General features: G+C 54.5%; 1 protein-coding gene across 3 annotated transcripts in view; it reads right to left on the bottom strand.

Moving 5' to 3' along the window:
* The window catches only part of RXRA (retinoid X receptor alpha), a 106,610-nt gene that overhangs the window by 28,915 nt on the left and 59,792 nt on the right, over nucleotides 1-17,903 (bottom strand). For all 3 annotated transcript variants that reach the window (XM_030461511.1, XM_030461512.1, XM_030461513.1), the window contains exons 2-4: nucleotides 9,769-10,034; nucleotides 5,799-5,952; nucleotides 4,525-4,704 (exon numbers count right to left, since the gene is read on the bottom strand). In XM_030461511.1, coding sequence (XP_030317371.1) covers nucleotides 4,525-4,704; nucleotides 5,799-5,952; nucleotides 9,769-10,034 — 600 coding nt within the window. The remainder of the gene's footprint in view (nucleotides 1-4,524; nucleotides 4,705-5,798; nucleotides 5,953-9,768; nucleotides 10,035-17,903) is intronic.

Here is a 17,903-nt window from a genome sequence, read left to right as displayed (position 1 = left end):
CTCCCAGTTCACAAACTGGGCGGTCCAGCAGGTCCAGTGGGGACAGTCTGGCTCAGGCAAGGAGCTGCTCATGTCTGGAGGCTGTGCTGGGAGAGAGGGAAAGGGAGAGGGAGAGGGAGAAGGAGGAGCCGGAGCGGGGCCGGGCTGCACCGGTTCCCAACGTCTGCTCCCTGCGAGGCGTCCAAGGGCGGGCGGCGGGAGCATGAGAAAGGGCTCCTTGCTGCTATTTCCTGCTCCCTGCCAGCAATGGAGGGGCTGCGACCTCATCACACGAGGCAGCAATGTGCTGAAACAGGAGGCCGTGGGGTTTGTAGACCCCTCCCCTCCCCATCACCCCCAAAGTTAAGCCCAAGGAACAGCAGCCCGGGTAGGACACACGGAATGGTTTAGGTTGGAAGAGACCTCCAAGCTCATCCAGTCCAACCTCTGACCAACACCACAATCTAACTACTAAACCCTGTCCTTAAGGACCAGGTCCCAATGCCTTTTAAATGCCTCCAGGGATGGTGACTCCACCACTGTCCTGGGCCATTCCAGTGCCTGACAACCCTTGACCCCAGGACCCTCAGTGTTCACTCCTACCTCCACGCAAGACCTTGGCCTCTCTTAACAGCAGTTTCTACATTTTCCCTTAAAACCCTAAGGCTGCTGCTCCACAGGCACCCTGAACCCTATGAGGAGAGGCTGAGAGAGCTGGGGCTGTTCAGCCTGGAGAGTTCAGGGGAGACCTCATCGCTCTCTCCAACTCCCTGAAAGGAGGTTGGAGCCAGGGGGGGGTTGGGCTCTTTTCCCAGGCAACTCTCAGCAAGACAAGAGGGCAGGGTCTCAAGTTGTGCCAGGGGAGGTTTAGGTTGGAGATGAGAAAGAATTTCTTTCTGGAGAGGGTGATCAGGCATTGGAATGGGCTGCCCAGGGAAGGAGTGGATTCTCCGTGTCTGGAGATATTTAACAAGAGCCTGGATGTGGCACTCAGTGCCATGGTCTAGCAACCGCAATGGTGGATCAAGGGTTGGACTCGATGATCTCTGAGGTCCCTTCCAACCCAGACACTTCTATGATTCTATGAACCCTGATGAGTAACAGATCAAGCACAGAAAGTTGTGCTCCTGGATGCAAACAGCCACCCCCATGACTGCAATACCCCTGATGGAAGTCTTCATTTTGTTGCTCATCCAGCACTTGGTGGGAGACAGAGTACAAAAACCAAAAGCCTCAGACAGCTGGCAGTAAGTTATAGGGAAAAAATGCTCCCAGTTGCTTATTTATTATAGCTGCAGGATCTCAGAGGCCATGAGGCTCACTGGCTCTGGACACGGGGCCAGGACCTACCTGAAATGTTTTTATCAAGGAGCAGCAAGTAAGGATGCACACACCAGAAGGGATCTTCCACTTCTGCAGCCTTTCACCCCTTTAAGACAAGATCCCCAAAACCTGATGGCAAAAGCACAGCCCTGCAGCAATCCCCCATCCTTCCACAGGACCCCCACAGCCAAAAGAAACAGCAATGCAGGACTCAGCCCCAAACCATCCCCCAAAACAGGAGTGGTGTAAGGACAAAGACAAGGCTCCTGGCTTGGGGATGGGCAGCAGCTGAGAGCTGGGATGGACGCAATGGGGAGGAGACCTTTTCTGACAAATCAGGCAGATCTCCCATGTGAAACTCCAGAGATACTCAAAACCAAAGCTTAGTGAGATCCAACTTCACACTTTCAAACCTAGGACAGAAGAACATCTCCAAACCTGACATGAAACACTGAATTTCTGGTTTTATAACAAGTGAGAGCTTTATCCAGGGAGCAGGGGAGCTACTCCAGCTTTCCCCTGATGGGGATTATACCCACCAGCTCTCTGCCCTTCTCTGAAGCTCTGCTCGTGCATCACCAGCATCAGAAGACCAGGCAGCACTGCCTGAGTGCACTTCTAGAGTTACCAAGATCCCATCTGTCACACTTTTAAATAATTGGCTGATGGTTATGAATTCATTTGGTATTCACTGTGATAATGTTAATCAAGATGAATTAATAGAATCCTCATCCCCTACGTGCTCCCTGGGGAATTCCAACACCATCTAGGAATTAATTAATGGACCAGTAATTTTAGTGGTGCTGCCCATGCAATCACTGCCAGTGGTAGGCAGGAAGCAGGTACCTGGTCCTGGGATGTCAGTGTTAAAGCACTACTGCTGGAGTTCCCTTTGGGGGGAGATGTTCTGGGGGTCTAAAAGGAAGCTGGGTCTGCAGCTGGCACTGCAAGGCTCCAGGGGCAATGCCAGGGGGATGGGATGCTCCACACCTACCTACAACTCCATTTCTCACCCCAGAAGCAAGTGCTGCACAAGAGACTTCTTGGTTTTTTAGTCTCTGGAGTCTGCTGGGGCTAGAGACTGGACTTTCCCCCACATCTCCCATGGGATCCAGCATGCTCCATGGCTCTGCCCACCTGCCAAGCACCCAGGGCAATGCCAACCCCTGGCACAAGAAGCTCCATGTGTGTGCCACTCCTCTTTTTTCTCAGTGTCTCCATCTCATCATTTAAACTTAAGATTTCTAAGACACAGACATTTAAGATTTTCCTTCCAAGCTGGCAATGATGTAAAAAGGACCAGAAAGACAAGGAAGGGGCATGGTGGGAGACCATGCAAGTGCTCTACAGTGATGGCTCCAAGAAGCAGCTTTTAGACACCCTCTATCAAATATGCACTGCTTTGGGGGGAGTGTGAGGAAGGGACCATGAGCACCTCAGGATGTTTCTTGGAGGTTCCAGCTGTGCACTGTTAAAATCAATGTGCTACCATCTCTCCTGCTCCCTCCAACCATGTCCTCTCTCCAGCCACACTTGGCAGAGCCACTGCCTCCTGGACATCCTGGCTTGGGCCAGAAATCTTCCCCCCCGAGCACCAAACAAGGGGTTAAGCTCTGCAGGGCCACAGAGGACCTTTGGGTGCCCTCACCCCACTGCAATCCCAGCTTTGACCTCTGAAGGTTCTGCAGGTTGCAGGTCCTTGGGTAACCCCGTGAAGCAGGGGCTGCTCAACACCCAGCACAACTCTGGCTCAACCCTACTCAATCACAGCTCCAGACAAGGCCAAGGGCTCTTCAGAGAGAGAGAGGGAGAGAGAGCCAGGCTGGAGCTCTGCTCCTGCAACCAGAGCCACTCAACACAGGGAGGGATTTATCAGCCCGACAGGGAGGCAAATGGGGCTCTGAGGATGTAAGGGGAGAAGGCAGCAGAGAAGTGAGCAGCACCCCGGGGTCATTCTGACATGGTGTCTGCTAAAAGGCTGTTCTGCCAGCAGTTTAGAACAGGCACAGTCAGCATTTAATAAGAGCATTTCAAAGAGGCACTGCCAAGGAGTTTTAGATCCTGAGTTTAAATTCCACTAAAGGGACAACAGATACCTTTCACAAGGCTGAATTTTTTTTCTTCCCACAGAGAGAGAAATGCAGAATTGTTACTGCTAGGAACTGCTACTGAGTCAGAGCAGCTGGTGCTGGGGACTGGTGCCTGAGAAGAGGACCCTGGTGAGAAAGACAATATGTCACCATGTGTCCCTGCCCCTCTTGAGAGCTCTGCCCTGCAAACAGCACAGCTGGGACATGGGCAGGAGCCTCTCACCTCCTCAACAGCAAGGTGATTAGCAATTAGCAGTGAATTAAATGTCATCTTTATCCTGCCAATGTCTCCTGATCAGCCCCTGTTCTCCAGGATGCACAGAGACAGAAGGGCCAGGCCAGGGGTAGCACTTGTCACCCAACACACACCTCCTGCCACCTCTACACTCAACACGTGGCAGCTGCAAGTTCCAGGGCACCAAACAAACCTCAGGAGCACAAGTGGTTGTCACCAGCATGGTGACCAGCTCAGTGCCTCTGAGCCCTGGTGCAACCACCCAGCATCCGGGTGCTGCTCGGGGCTTCAGGGATCTTTTGGAAACCTCGGCTGGGGCGCAGAAGCAAAACGTCAAGGAGACAGTTTTGGCACAGAGGGGTTTGGCACAAAGGTTTTGACACACAGGGTTTTGGCATGAGGGTTCTGGTACGCAGGATTTTAGTATGCAAGGTTTTGGTACGCAGAGTTTTGGCATGAGGGTTTTGGTATGCAGGGTTTTGGCACAGAGAGTTTTGACACAAGGGTTTTTGGCACACAGGGTTTTGGCACACAGGGTTTTGATATGCAGGGTTTTGGCACACAGGGATTTGGCACACAGGGATTTGGCACACAGGGTTTTGGTACACAGGGTGTTGGTACACAGGGTTTTGGCACACAGGGTTTTGGTACACAGGGTGTTGGTACACAGGGTTTTGGCACACGGGGTTTTGGCACACAGGGTTTTGGCACACAGGGTGTTGGTACACAGGGTTTTGGCACACAGGGTTTTGGCACAGGGGGTTTTAGCACCCCGGTGCAGGCAGCCCTCCCTCTGGCTCTGCTGCAGGTGGTGCTGCCCCTGCTGCTGGAGCATCCCAAGGTAGAAAAGGTCCCCGGGGCACCCCTGGGTGCTGGGCCAGGCTGTCCCTGCCTTACCTTCCCGCTTCATGCCCATGGCCAGACACTTCTGGTAGCGGCAGTACTGGCAGCGGTTGCGCTGGCGCTTGTCGATCAGGCAGTCCTTGTTGTCCCTGCAGGTGTAGGTCAGGTCCTTCCTCACCGTCCGCTTGAAGAAGCCTTTGCAGCCCTCGCAGCTGTAAACCCCGTAATGTTTCCCTGCAGGGAGAAGTGGGGTTGGGGTTAGAAGGGCTCAGAACGCCGGGGGTGCCCCCCCCTCCCTTTGCTCTGCCTCCCCGTTGGCTCTTCCCAGGGTCTCCCCCAGCCATGGCTGGAAGAGGAAGCATCACAGGATCATCAGGGTTGGAAGGGAGCTCTGAGATCATCAAATCCAACCCTTGAGCCACTGCCACAGTGGTTCCCAGCCCATGGCACTGAGTGCCACATCCAGTCTCAAAAACCTCCAGGGATGTAGAATCCACCCCCTCCCTGGGCAGCCCATTCCAGTGTCTGATCACCCTCTCTGGAAAGAGTTTCTTCCCGATATCCAACCTAAACTTCCCCTGGCAGAGCTTAATCCCCTGTCCTCTTGTCTTGGGAGCAAAGTCTGATCCCCCTCCGGTTCCAACCTCCTTTCAGGGAGTTGTAGAGAGTGATGAGGTCTCTCCTGAGCCTCCTCTTCTCCAGCCTCAACACCCCCAGCTCCCTCAGCCTCTCCTCATAGGATCTGTGCTGGATCCCTTCACCAGCCCAGTTGCCTCCTTTGGACCTGCTCCAGCACCTCAATCTCCTTCCTGAGCTGAGGAGCCCAGAACTGGACACAGGACTCAAGGTGAGTACAGGGGCAGAATCCCTTCCCTGGACCTGTTGGCCACACTGGTCCTGATCCAGCCCAGGATGCCTCCCAGGGAGGTTCTTGGAGCTGTGGGCAGGAACTGAGGAGCAGGGGCTTGGCTTTGACTTGACTTCCAGGATGCCCTCCCTGGGGCTGTAGCCTGCCTTATTCCCAGGAAAAGCCCTCCCCAGTTCTCAGCCATATATCAGGGAAAAGTCCTCGCAGGGGAACGTCCCTAAGGACCTCCCAAACCAAGCACTTACAGAGCAAAAGGCTTTGAAACCACCATGAGAATAAAAGGAATTTGCACATTTTTATCCTCCCCAAGTGGGGAGATTGGACGAGAGGAAAACATCTTATCCAGCACTGTCTGATAAGACCATCAGGGATCAAAATATGGGGAGAGAGAAGGACACTCACTCATGCCCTGTCTCCAGATGCTCTCCCAGGGCTTCCGTGAGCCCCATCCCAGCCTTACCTGAAGATCTGTCCCCGCAGATGGCACATATGTGCTTGGTGAAGGAGGCCATGGTTCCTGAGGGATGTGCTGGCACTTTGAGGACTCCATTGAGCCCCAGGGGTGGCTTAATGTCTTCTGAGCTGCTGCTGACAGGGTTCATGGGTGAGTTGAGCTGTCAAGACAGAAGCAGAGCACTCAGTGAGGAGCCAAGGCTACGCAGGGCCAAGCCAGCTCAGCAGCACTCGGACACAGGGCAGGAGGGACAGGCAGGGGACAAGCTTCCAATGGGGACAACTACCACTTACATCACCTCCCCAAAACGCTGAACCCAGAGGAGGGTTTGAGCACTGGCCAGGGGCACCATGGATGTCCTCCCAGGGACCAGCCTGCCAGGGATGGTCACAGACCTTCTGTCCCTGCCAGTTGCTAAATCCAGGCTGGGTACAGGGGATTTGTGCTTTGCTTTGCTGGGCTTCTCTTCCCTAAGAGAGACACTCAGCAACTGCACTTGTCACAAATTAATTCAGGGAAATCCCAAGGCTGGTGATCTGTCAATTAGAGGAGCACAGCCAGTTCCTCCAGCTTGAAACTCTCCAGGCTGGTGGGGAATTCTTGGCAGGCAGGTGACTGATAACCACAGAGCAGAGCAAGGTAAATCCACCCTGGAGAAGAGTGATGGAGCTGCCTCCCTCTCCCGTCCGCCCCTCTGCCAGCTGATGAAGGCAAGGCAGCCAGGACCTGGTGCTGCACTCCTGGGATTTACCTGCTGCTCAGTTATGCTGTGACAGGGAGGGACAAGTGGGTCCCCAGGGAGGAGCATCTCTCTTTGGGACCTGCAGGTCCCCAAGCAGGGCCTCTCCCTGTGCTACCCTGCAAGCAAGAGCTGCCAGCACTGCAGAGCACATCCCTCTATAGCTGCAAAGTCACCAGCTCCAGCAATTCCTCCCAGTGCTTTTTTTTTTTTTTTTTTTTTTTTTTTTTTTTTTTTTTTTGAAATTAAGCCATTTCCCAGGTGCAGCTGGTGGCTATGGCTCGTGTCACTCTGTGTCACCAACCCCTGCCATGTGGGAGTGAAGGCAGAGGCCAGGGGCTGCCTGTTGAAGATGCCTTTTGCCATCACCTCCCCCAGTCCCAGCACCCCATGGAGTCCCCTGAGGGCACCTTAAGGTGATGGGACAGGACAAGACGGGCTGAACCCTGCACCCTGTCCCTGTGTCAGCCCAGAAGGCTGGGTGAGGAGCTCCCACCACCCTCCCCAACCCCATGCATCAGCAGGATGTTCTAGCTGGAGCTGAGTCACCCTGGGCTGGGTTGGGGGAAGTCATTGGTTCCTCTGGCAGCACCAGCCCAAAACCTCAGTGGAGGAATCAGGAGCAGCCCGGGGTTCCCACCCCACCCTGGCGCCTGCCCAACATCTTCCCCTTCTGAAAGAGGCAGCACGTGCAGGCAGGGGGGAGGCAGAGGGGAAGGCAGGAACCCCCATCCCCCTAAGCCTGGCAGGACAACCCCAGCTCAGCCAGGGAGTGAGGAACTGATGCTCTGCATCCCCAGTGACCCCAGGACTCCTCAGCTCCTCCCCATTCCCTGTTCAGTTCATTGCACTGGGAACCAATTCCTGTCCCTGCTGGCACACAGAGCTTTATGCCTCCTCCCATCCAAAGGAAAAAAAAAAAAACAAAATAGAAAAACAACCAACCTTCTCCAGACGCCTTTACAAAGAACACAGTGCAAAGGCAAAGAGCAGCTCTGGAAAAGCCTAATCCTATGTCTGATCTCTCCCTGCTCCCTTCCCAGCTCCCCCCCACTGCTGGCAGTGATGCCCAGGGTGGCTGCTGGCACACCACAGCCCTGCCAGCCATGTGGAAAGTCCCTCCCTTCCAGCTCTTACTGAAAATTCTGCTTTTTTCTGTTTTATTCCCTCCAAAGAATCTTTAGGTGAGAGGGTTTAAATATCTGTTAAATCCCAGTTAAGCAGCAGAGCTGCTGGGTCCAGCCTCCTGGTTTACCTGGGACTTTGGTTGCTACTGCAATCCAGCCCCCCACACCTCACCCCCAACCCAGCTCAGCACCAGTATCCCCTCCCCAAAGGCTGTGGGGGACTCCCTGGCTGCTGGGACCCCCCAGCAGGACACCCTGCCTCGTGTCATGATTTTGGGGCTGAGTTTGGAAGAAGCAGGACAAGGTCCCAGAAAGTGTAGAGTGGGAGGTCACCAGCAGAGGTGACCTCTGAGCATCCTCCAGCACCAGTGCTGAGGGCTGCTGGCTCCTCAGCCTCCACTGGACCAAACAGGAGAGGGAAAATGATCCAATGTTTGGGAACCTGCTGGTTCCTGCCCATCAGGGTGCCAGCAGGAGCCGGGGACCCACCCCATGGGACCCACCACACCTCACCCTCTCCGTGCCCTTCTGCTCTGCTGGTTTTCCAGAGGCAACGAGGCATGGCCTGATGGCAAGTGGCATCTGCCATCTGATTCAAACCACCTTCCATCAGTGCCACCCCCACCCAGCGAGGGGGCCACACGCATCATTACCCCCAGTGCTTTGCCCACCCGTGCAGCAGAGCAGGGGTTGTGCTGCCCTCCCAGCATCCAACCCTCCTCCTCCTCCTCCCAGGTAGGCACCTCCACCCACAGCAGGGATGAGGATCTAATTCACCCAGACAGGGAACAGATGGCAGGAACCATTAGGCTAAAGACCTCCTGACTGTCACCTCTGGGAAAACCACTTCAGATGAGTCCCCAAGCAAAGGCACAAGGGCTGGAGCCACCACGCTGCCTCCTGGCTCCCTGGCACCATCTGACCATGCTCTCAGTTCCCCTTCTGCCCCGTGGCTGTGTTTTATTTCAGTTCCCCTGGCTCGTCAGTCCCTAAAGCAACCCAAGCCTCACAACTGGAGCTGGGGGCACATCACCCCTTCCCCATTTCTTCCCCAGCCTGTGGCTCACCCCTGTGATACTTCACATCCCCCTTTCCCACTCCTTCCCCACCACTCTGGCACTCTCTCCCAGGCACCCTTTCAGTTCCCCTTCCCTTGGCCATGGGACAGGAGGTGACAAGTTCACCCTGCTCTTTCTCCAGGCACTGGGACCCAGGCAGCCCTGGCTACACCAGGTGGTGCAGCACCCCACACTTCTATGGGGTGATGGGGGTTGGATCCCACATGGGAGAAGCTGCTGCCCCTCCAGCCAGCACAAGGATGCTGGGGGTGGGTGGTGGTCCCTGGGGACAGGACTCAGCATAACCCTTCCCAGCTCTGGAGAAAGACCTGTTATCTCCGAAAATAAATCAGGCCAATATTTAAAAATAAAGGTACTGGCAGGTGCCTGACTCCCAGAGAGGGTCTGGAATAAATAAACCCCCAGTGAGTGGCAGGTGGTGGCCAATTCCTTAATCTGCCCTTTTACTAAACATACACCCTGCCAGCAGCCAGCAACAGGTGGCAGGGGCTGGCCAGCATGCCTTGGGCTTGCTATTTTTAAAAAGAGCTTATCTTGCTGGGGTTGGAGGGGTTTTTACATAATCTTCAGTCTACAAACATCTTCCCCTGCAAGGAGAAAACAGCCCCGTGGCAAGGGGCAGGGGACACCTTGGCACGTGCCATGGGGACCCAAAGGGGATGGATGTGGTGGTACCCAGGGAGGGAATGGGACTGCTCAGGTGAGAACCATAGGGTGCAGACAGATTTAAGGTAGTTTTGGCTCCTACAACAGCCCCCAGGGTAGTCACTGCTCCACTTTCACCCCCAGCTTGGGGGTGGACAGGGCACGACCAAAGGGGACAAGTGATGGGAGATGATGGGTGGCCATGCTGCTCCCCCATAGCCCCCCCAGGGCAGCCCCAAAGCCCCCCAGCTCTGGTCAGAGGAGCAGGATGTCTCTGGCTTAGCTTCCCCCTTGGGTTTCTGCTTTTTGCCACCCTTGGGTGCCCATGGAGCTGCCTTGTCCCCAGCTAAGGAGGCAGCAGCACATCCCAGTCCCCTCCTCCTTACCTGTGGGCTGCTGGTGCCGAATCCCAGGCTGGGGGTGGAGGGGACAGACATCGAGTGTGGGCCCATGGGGGAGCTGATGACAGAGAAAGGAGGTCCCATGCCATTGATGGGCGAGCTCAGGGTGCTGATGGGCGAGTGGAGCTGGCCTGGGGAGCCCAGTGAGGAACCTATGCCTGGCCCGATGGATGGGTGCAGGGATGGGGTGGCCATGGGCCCCCGGCTCGTGGGAGAGTTCAGGGATGTGGAATTGACTTGGTTGGAGAAATCTGTAAGAGAAGAAAGGAACAGGGATGAGTCTTCAGTCTAGGAAAGGTTCTGAAAAAGGGGGAGTATGGGGGGGGGGGCATCTTCTGCAGGCAGCAGGGGCTGGGGGATGCCTGCCTGCATCCCAGCATCCCGGGGAGAATGGGAGGAGGGGGAGAGGGGGGTGTTAAAAATAGACTCTGATTCTCCTGAGAGGAGACATGGAGCCATTCCTGGCACATTTCCTCCTCATCCTGTCACGCTGCTTGCAAAACAATCCCCTGGGAGGAAGGGGCTGGCTGGTGGCCCTTGGGGGGAGCTGCAAGGAGCTGCCAGGAGACCTCAGGGCGTCCCCAGCACCCCTCACCCCAAGACCCCCAGCACCCTCAAGTTGTCACCAGCAAACACATGCCTAGAGAAAGGCACTGGCATAGACACTTGGCCAAGGGGTCTTCAGGGAGGGGTCTGGGAGTCACCACTTTTGGCTGCAAGCCCAAAATTGACTGAAGTCTGGGAAATGTCTTCAGTCACCTGCACGGGGTCAGCTTTCTCCCTGGGATTCTGAACTGATTATCATCCAGGCTTTACAGAGTGGGAAATGAACTGCTGAGCCCACAGCCCTGGCCACCTTCAGCAGAGAGCACCCATCCTGGTGGGGAAATCCCAGCACAGGGAAGTGAAAGCCCAGCAAGGCAGAGATGCTCCTCTGGCAAAAAAACACAGATCCAGCATCCCCTCCATGTACCCAGCATCCCATCACTGCTCCCAGCATCCCATCACTGCTCCCAGCATCCCCTTCCTGCACCCAGCATCCCCTCCCTGCTTCGACCATGGCATCACTGCTCCCAGCATCCCATCACTGCTCCCAGAATCCCATCACTGTTCCCAGCATCCCCTCCATGTACCCAGCATCCCATCACTGCTCCTAAAATCCCATCACTGCTCCCAGCATCCCCTCCCTGCACCCAGCACCCCAGTGCCACCACCCCCTGGGACAGGCAGAGGGGACATGTCCCCAGACCCCATGCTCCAGCCAGGTGCCACTGTCACTGCCCAAAGGAGCCTCTGTGCTGGCACCAGCAGCCCTGGGGGGCATCCCCCTGGTGCATGGGAACATCCCTGTCCCTGGGGGGTTGGCCTCACATCAGCTCTCACAGGATGCTGATAGAAAACAACCCCCAGGCACCACGTCACCCGGGGCTGAGTGATCACAACTGGAACCCCTGGAAATTCCTGGAAATTCAGGGTCTGCCCCAGGGGGTTTGCACAGTGCTCCCCAGCTCTCTGCTTGATGGGAGGAGGAGCTGGGCACTTCCATGAACTCTCAGGAGCTGGGATGCTGGGTGTGACCCGGTCACCACCCATGGACCCAGGAGAAAAGACAGGAGCTCATCCTCCAGCACCCTGGGGAGGGAAAGGGGGGTCCCAGCCAGCCCTTCTCTGAAGAACCCCCAGAAATCCCAGCCAGCCAAGGTGAGGGGTGGACACCATCCAAGGATGTGCTGGATCCTGTGGCCAAGGGAAACAGGCACTTGACCTGGCTGTGATGGGAAGGCAAGGGAGCACTGGCCTTCCTTTTAAAATATCCTGAATATTTAAGGCAGAGGGGTCAGAGGCAGGTTACTGGCCATCAGCCCGTGCCTACTCAAGCTCGCCAGAAAGCAAAGCACGTGCAGGGCAGGCACCTCTCCCAAAATACCCAACCCTGTGTCCTGCACCCCCCTCACCCAGCCTGCTTACACCCTTCACCCTCCCAGCAGACACAACCCCCAGCACCCGGTGAGGAACTGGGTGGGTGTTGTAGGGCTGGGCTGGGGAGAATAATTCAACAAGAAACAACAAGAAAAAGGAAAGGAGGCAGGAGGAGGAGGAACCTCACAGTGAGGAGGCCTGGAGGGGAGAAGCGTGTGCAGGCACGGACACATTTTGGGTGTGTTTTCACCCCAAACCCTTGGCCCAGTGCTCTGAAATCTGAACCAGACCTGAACTCCTTCAGAGCATCCCGCCTCCAAACCCAGTTCAAAGCAATCCCTTGGACACCGGGAAGTTTCCACTCCTCATCCAAACCCTTCCTCCTCCACAGCCCGAAACTATTGACAGGCAAATGTGGAAAAGGTTCGGGTTTTTTTTCTTTCCTTAGCAATACCAAGAATCCACCTTGGGCTTCCACCCTCCTCACTCATCACAAACACCCTACAGAGCCTCGAATGGAGTGCTCCAGAAAATAAAGTTAATAAGGAAAAAAAAAACAAAACAAAAACCCTAGATTGAGGATCCAGCCTTAACAAATAAACCCCCAAACTGCTGGAGACTGCAGCAAACAGGGAAGATATTTTTCCAAGTGCATTTTCAGCTCAGGCAGTGTGAGACTGTTCATTTGTCTTGCGTAATTTTGCCATTTAAAGCCCTTGCGTGTGACTATTTCTTGACCAAAATAAACTCTGTGCCTGTTTCTAAATAAAAAAAAAAAAATACAAGAAAGTCGTTTCAAAGCATTTCCCCTCTTGCCGCACCCATCAGTTGCAGCTATTTTCTCTGTGTGTCCTTTGTTTAAACACAACAGCCTCTATATATCTTATAAGATGCCCCATGGCAGTCGGGAGGGCGGAAGCTCTTCAGTAGCTGAAGACTTTGCAATGAAGCTCTTTTTTCTTTCTCTGAACTCCAAACCCACCACCAGCCACCAAATCTGGATGGGAATTTTTTTCCCAAAGAATCAGACCTTTAGGGCAGGACCACGTAATCCACCTCTGTGCCTGTCCAGAGCTCTGTGTGTGCTCTCTGCTCTCCTCAGCCACCCAGGAACAAACTGCAGCTGAAACCCTGGCACTGGAGCCCCTGGGTTGGGATTTGGCCTCAAGATAAGGAGCCCAGGTTGGTTTTCTGGCATGCTGCTCATCACTGCCCTTTCTCCCTCAGCAGATAGCTGCCTTGGCAAGATCCCTGTTGGATGCCATCAGCCTTGCTCCACTGGTGGGGAAACTGAGGCACAGCAGAAGCCCCGCAACCAGACACGGACAGCACAAGTAGGGCACAGGCTCGAGTGACCTTCACCAAGGTCATGCAGGAAATCAGAGCCAAAGTTGGGAATAGATCCCGGGTATTGCAAGACCCAAGCATCTCAACTGCTAAATCAACCTCCCCCAGATTTATTTTTTTTTTCTCTGTGACACACACAGCACTTTTTTACCATCATTAACTTTTAGGAAGGGAAGAAAAGATTTTTCTGTAAAACATTTGTCCCCATTCTCAGCCAGCTGCGTCCCTCAGACAAGAACCCAACGTCCTTGGGCAGCTTCACTGCTATTTTCCACCCCCTGCCACAGCAGAAACCTCCAGTTTGGACCAGCAACATCCATGTGGGGATGTGGCTGGGCCAGGCAGGTTATCCCCCAGGAGTTGTGGTTGCTGGAAGCATCCAGCCACACCACCAGCCCTTCCACTACTTTCCTGTTGCATTTTATCACCCATCACACAGGACTTGCCTCTCAACAGCTTTTGCTGACAGGCCAATAGCAAGGGGTGCTGTGATTTTAACATTTTGTGACCACAAAATGTCCCAGAACAGGAACAATAGCGACGATGCAGATTCCCTAGTATAGCTCATTTGTACCAGAATAAACTGTACCAGCATAAGCTTTCCCCACTATAATCTTCATTTATGCTTAAGAGGCTTTGCCAGTAAAACTACAGTGACCTAGCTCTGATGGAAAACCTTTTCTCACATATTCAGGGAGTTTACTCAGCAGCTTGGTGTCAGCTTCTGAGAGAGAGGAAGTTAAAAAAAAAAAAAAATTGCATCTCAAGGCACAAACAGACTCCTGGAGCCAGGCTTCTCTGCAGCCCAGGAGGGTTGCAGCCCCAGGGTACAACCAAACAGCCCATGCCAGTGGGACCAGAGGGGTCTGCAAGCACCCCAGGGCTCTGGGGAGCTGTCAAGAGTGCAAGGACCCCACGGTGGGAACACCCCATGAACCCAGCCCCAACATCAGCTGAGGTTTGGAAAGCTGCCCACACCCCTCCCCGCTTCCGCTTTCTTTTTTTTCCCTTTTTTTTTTTTTTCTTTAATTTCTTTTTTTTTTTTTTTTTTAACTCTCAGCCCCTCTTCCTCCTTAATCAGCAAGCAGATCAATTCTGGGTATTAAAGAGCAGGAAATTCTAAATTCAGGTTGCCGCTCCCTTCCTTGAGGTCAGCCCTCCACGGGCAGGGTTTGCAGGGCCACGTTTGGAGGGGACAGGGACCAGCAAGCTGAGATCAGGCTTTTGGAAATCTCTTCCTCCTCCTCTGCTCTCAAGGGCTCTTTGATGTTGATCAGATTGACACCCAAACACGTGTGAATCCATGTATAAACACAGAGCACCAAGGACTGGGGGTTCTTTTTGGTGCCTCTGGGGGTGCTGAGCTTCCCAGAATAAATTTGGGCATGAGAATCATGGTCTGTGTGCATCCCTCAAAAGTAGTAGAGATCTCCCTGGGTGCTTTCCACCCCAGGAATCTCAAAAGATGGAGGTTTCCACCTCCACCTTCCCCAGCACAGCAATCCAAGGCATTGGTGGCAAAGAGGGGGGATCCCTATGGAGGGGGATGCTGAGAGCAAGAGGAAGGCAGGAAATCCAGGCAGGGCAGGAGGGGCTGAGTAGAGTTTTCTTGTGCAAATCACCATGGGAATATTGTGACCACAAGAGGTCAGGTCCTCACTTTTGTCCCTGATGTGAATCAAGAATGTATCCCCGAAAACCAGGAGGGCAGCAGGCAGGTGGCAGAGGCATCCCTGGGAATGAACACTCCAAGCCAGCAGAAGATCCATCCCTATACAGCCATACAAAAGGGTGTAGGAACACCCGACCAGAGTGCAACCATGCACGTGGAGCTGGGATTTTACCAAGACAGTAACTGGGATTGTTTGTTCTTTCTACATTTTGGGACTTGAGTATAAAGACAAACCCAAGAACATCGCTGTCAGACTCCCCCCCCCCCAAAGTCTGCATGGGGGACAGCACACAGTAATGGGGGTGTTTTTAAGGGCATTTAAAATTCACCATGTGCCACATCTCTTTAGGGACCTGCTCTGAGGTTTGGGAGTTCCTTCAGCCACACTCAGCACTTTCCCCCAAGAAGCCCCGGGTGCCACCAGTGGTTTCTGCTGCTCGGGGAAGGTGAGAAACTCAGTTTCTGCTGCTCTCTGCTACAGGTGGGTTCCTCCTCCTGCCTGCTTTCACTTTGACCACACTAAAACCTCAAAGCCACACAGTTTCTGACCCTCAGCTCCCTACTCCTGCCCAAGCCAGCCAAAAAAAAAAACAAACCCAACAGCAAAACCTCTGGGCACAGCCACCAAACAGAGCATCCAGCACCGGGGGGTTTTAGGGCTCAGAGCTCAACATTGGGGTCCCCTCCCAGGGGGCCTCCTTGGCTGGAGGAAACCCAGCAGCATCCCCCTCTCTGCATGCTGCCAGCCCAGCCCCTTGCAGGCATTAGCTGCTGGTTCCTAACAAGATTTCACCCTTCCGGGTGGATGGGCCGTGCCGTGAGATTACAGAGCCCACAAGCAGCTTTTCCACCACTCTCTGCACGCCAACCTCTCCTTCCCCCAGCCCCAGTTCTCACCAGCTCCACTGCTCAGGTTCATCCCAGAAGATGAAGGAGAGAAGTGCAGAAGCATCACACTGCCAGGCTCTCCCAAGTGATACCCACCCCAAACCTCAGAGCAGGCAGCATCCCTACATCCCTGGGACACCTCTGGCCCTACAGCTCCAATACCTGCTCTCCCCCTCTCCATCCTGTTTTATTTTCTCCTCTGGATACAGCTTTGCAGACACCATTAGACCACCCCAGCACCAAGGGGAAGGATGAGCACATGGTTGCCACTGGGGGCTCGAGCTGGTGGCATCTGGGGGTCTCTCCCCTGGCTTGCCCACTTCCGAGGCATCCTGCATGGGTGACCACAGGCTCACCAGTGCTTCTATTTTTTTATTTAAAGCACCATGGGGTACTCTTTGTGACCCCATAACCCCACTGCCTGCTAGGCTTGATGCCTAGAGGTCTGGCGACCCCCTGCTGCAGTCCTGCACCCCAAAACTTGGGATGCTGCTGCCAGCACGGTGGGGTGGGAGCAGGGAAGATACAGACCCACCCTAGGGCTGGCAAAACATGCTCAGCTCCAGCACAGGGGCTCATTTTAGTTTTCTGGTTGTCTTGTTGTTGTTGTTTGGGTTTTTTTGCCTTAAAACCCCATCCCACCCTCTCAGAAACCTGGTAAAAGCACAGCCCAGAGCCGGAAGCCTGGAGAGGCTATTCCTGTCTCCAAGGGGGAAGGACTCAAAAGAGGAATTTTCCAGAAGCTGCTGTGTCACAGGAGGAAACGTTTGCAAACGCCTCTTCCTCTGGCCAGTGGAGCTCCAGCCCTCCAGGCTTCCTGCCCCCATGCAGACCCCACCACCAACCATCTCCCCCCATCCGTGGAACAGGGGTTCCTATGGGGTTTGGGTTGTTTTTTATGGAGATTGCATCTCCCAGTTACACGGGGAAATTTCCCAGCTCCCCTTGGCAGGAGCCAGGCTGGCAGCTGGAGATGGCAAAAAGCAGCAGGAAGGGTGAACGTGACACATGGAAAAAAAGTGTGAGGAGCCCCTTGGAGAAAAGAAGGGGAAGGGGAATGTTCCCCCAAGCTTAGGGGAAGAGATTTGTCCACCCTCACCCCCCCTTCAAGCCTGGCAGCAGTGGGTGGAGGGGGCAGGGTGCACCCAGGCAAACAAGGATTCTGCTGATAAAGCAAATGTGACTCAATCACACGCTTGTGCAAAGATGTCACAACAGTCCTGAGAAATTACAGGCTCCTATTTCACCCCTGGAGGGCCGGCCCTGTCCTTGCTGGCACAATGTGCTCCAGTCTCCTGCCAGCAGCCTGGGGGGGGGGGGGGGGAGCTGCTCTAGGACCCAATACTGGGGCTCCTCTGAGCAGAAAAATCCCCAAGCTGTGCCCTCCAGGCTTTGGGGTTTTGGGGAAGGGATAGGGACAGATGACCCCAGCCCAGCTCTCTGCCCCAAACACCACAGCATTAGGAGCCTCCAGGCAAAGCCTGCTTGGGGTTGGATCTCTCCATCTTCTGGGGTGGCCTTAAAAGGGAGATTTGGGGATCCAAACCTCTGAACCTCCATCACTTCCACTACCCCAACACTAATTGTCCCCAAATACTGCCAAGAGCACAGATGGATGTGTCAAGAGGGGATGAGTACCTGCAGGCACCTTTCCAGCCTCCAAGAACATCAGTGAAACCAAAACGACAGCACAAGATGCCAACAGAGAGGAAGATGCTCTGCAAACATGGCAGAAAGGGTCCTTTCAGCCCTCCCTGGTGGGCATCACCCCTTTCCTGGGGGCTTCCCCACGTCTGCCCATCCCACCCAGGGAGCCAGGGAGCTCTGCTTGGAGCTCCTCATCCTCCTCAGCAAAGCTTGACCTCTGCAGCCTGCCTGCCTGAGAGCAAAAGCACAGTGGTCCCGCAGGTTGCTGGAGCTCATTATGGCCTTTTAATTACATTCAATTGCAGTTTTATGGGCTTATGGGCAAATTGGAAGTGATCTAATTGCCCTTGAGGGGGTGCTATGCTCTGAGCTATGAAAAACCGAGCAGGATCCAGCGAGAGGTAAGGGAAGCTTGCAAGTGTGAGGCTTGTTCTGGCACAAAAAGAAGTTTGGTCTCACACCGAAGCCCCCACAGGACCTCACAGTAATGAGGCATGTGCCAAAGAACCCGCATCATCCCACCCACTGCCCCCATATCCCATCCCATCCTCATGGCAAACTCCAGGTAGGGAGGATGGACATGGAGAGGAGATGGGTCTGAGACCTGGAGCTGAGCAGGTTCTCTCCATCCCCCTAGGGGAAGCTG

This window comes from Calypte anna, chromosome 17 (assembly GCF_003957555.1).
Source record: "Calypte anna isolate BGI_N300 chromosome 17, bCalAnn1_v1.p, whole genome shotgun sequence".
NCBI classification, from domain to species: domain Eukaryota; kingdom Metazoa; phylum Chordata; class Aves; order Apodiformes; family Trochilidae; genus Calypte; species Calypte anna.
This window is presented reverse-complemented; position numbering and strand designations above follow the sequence as displayed.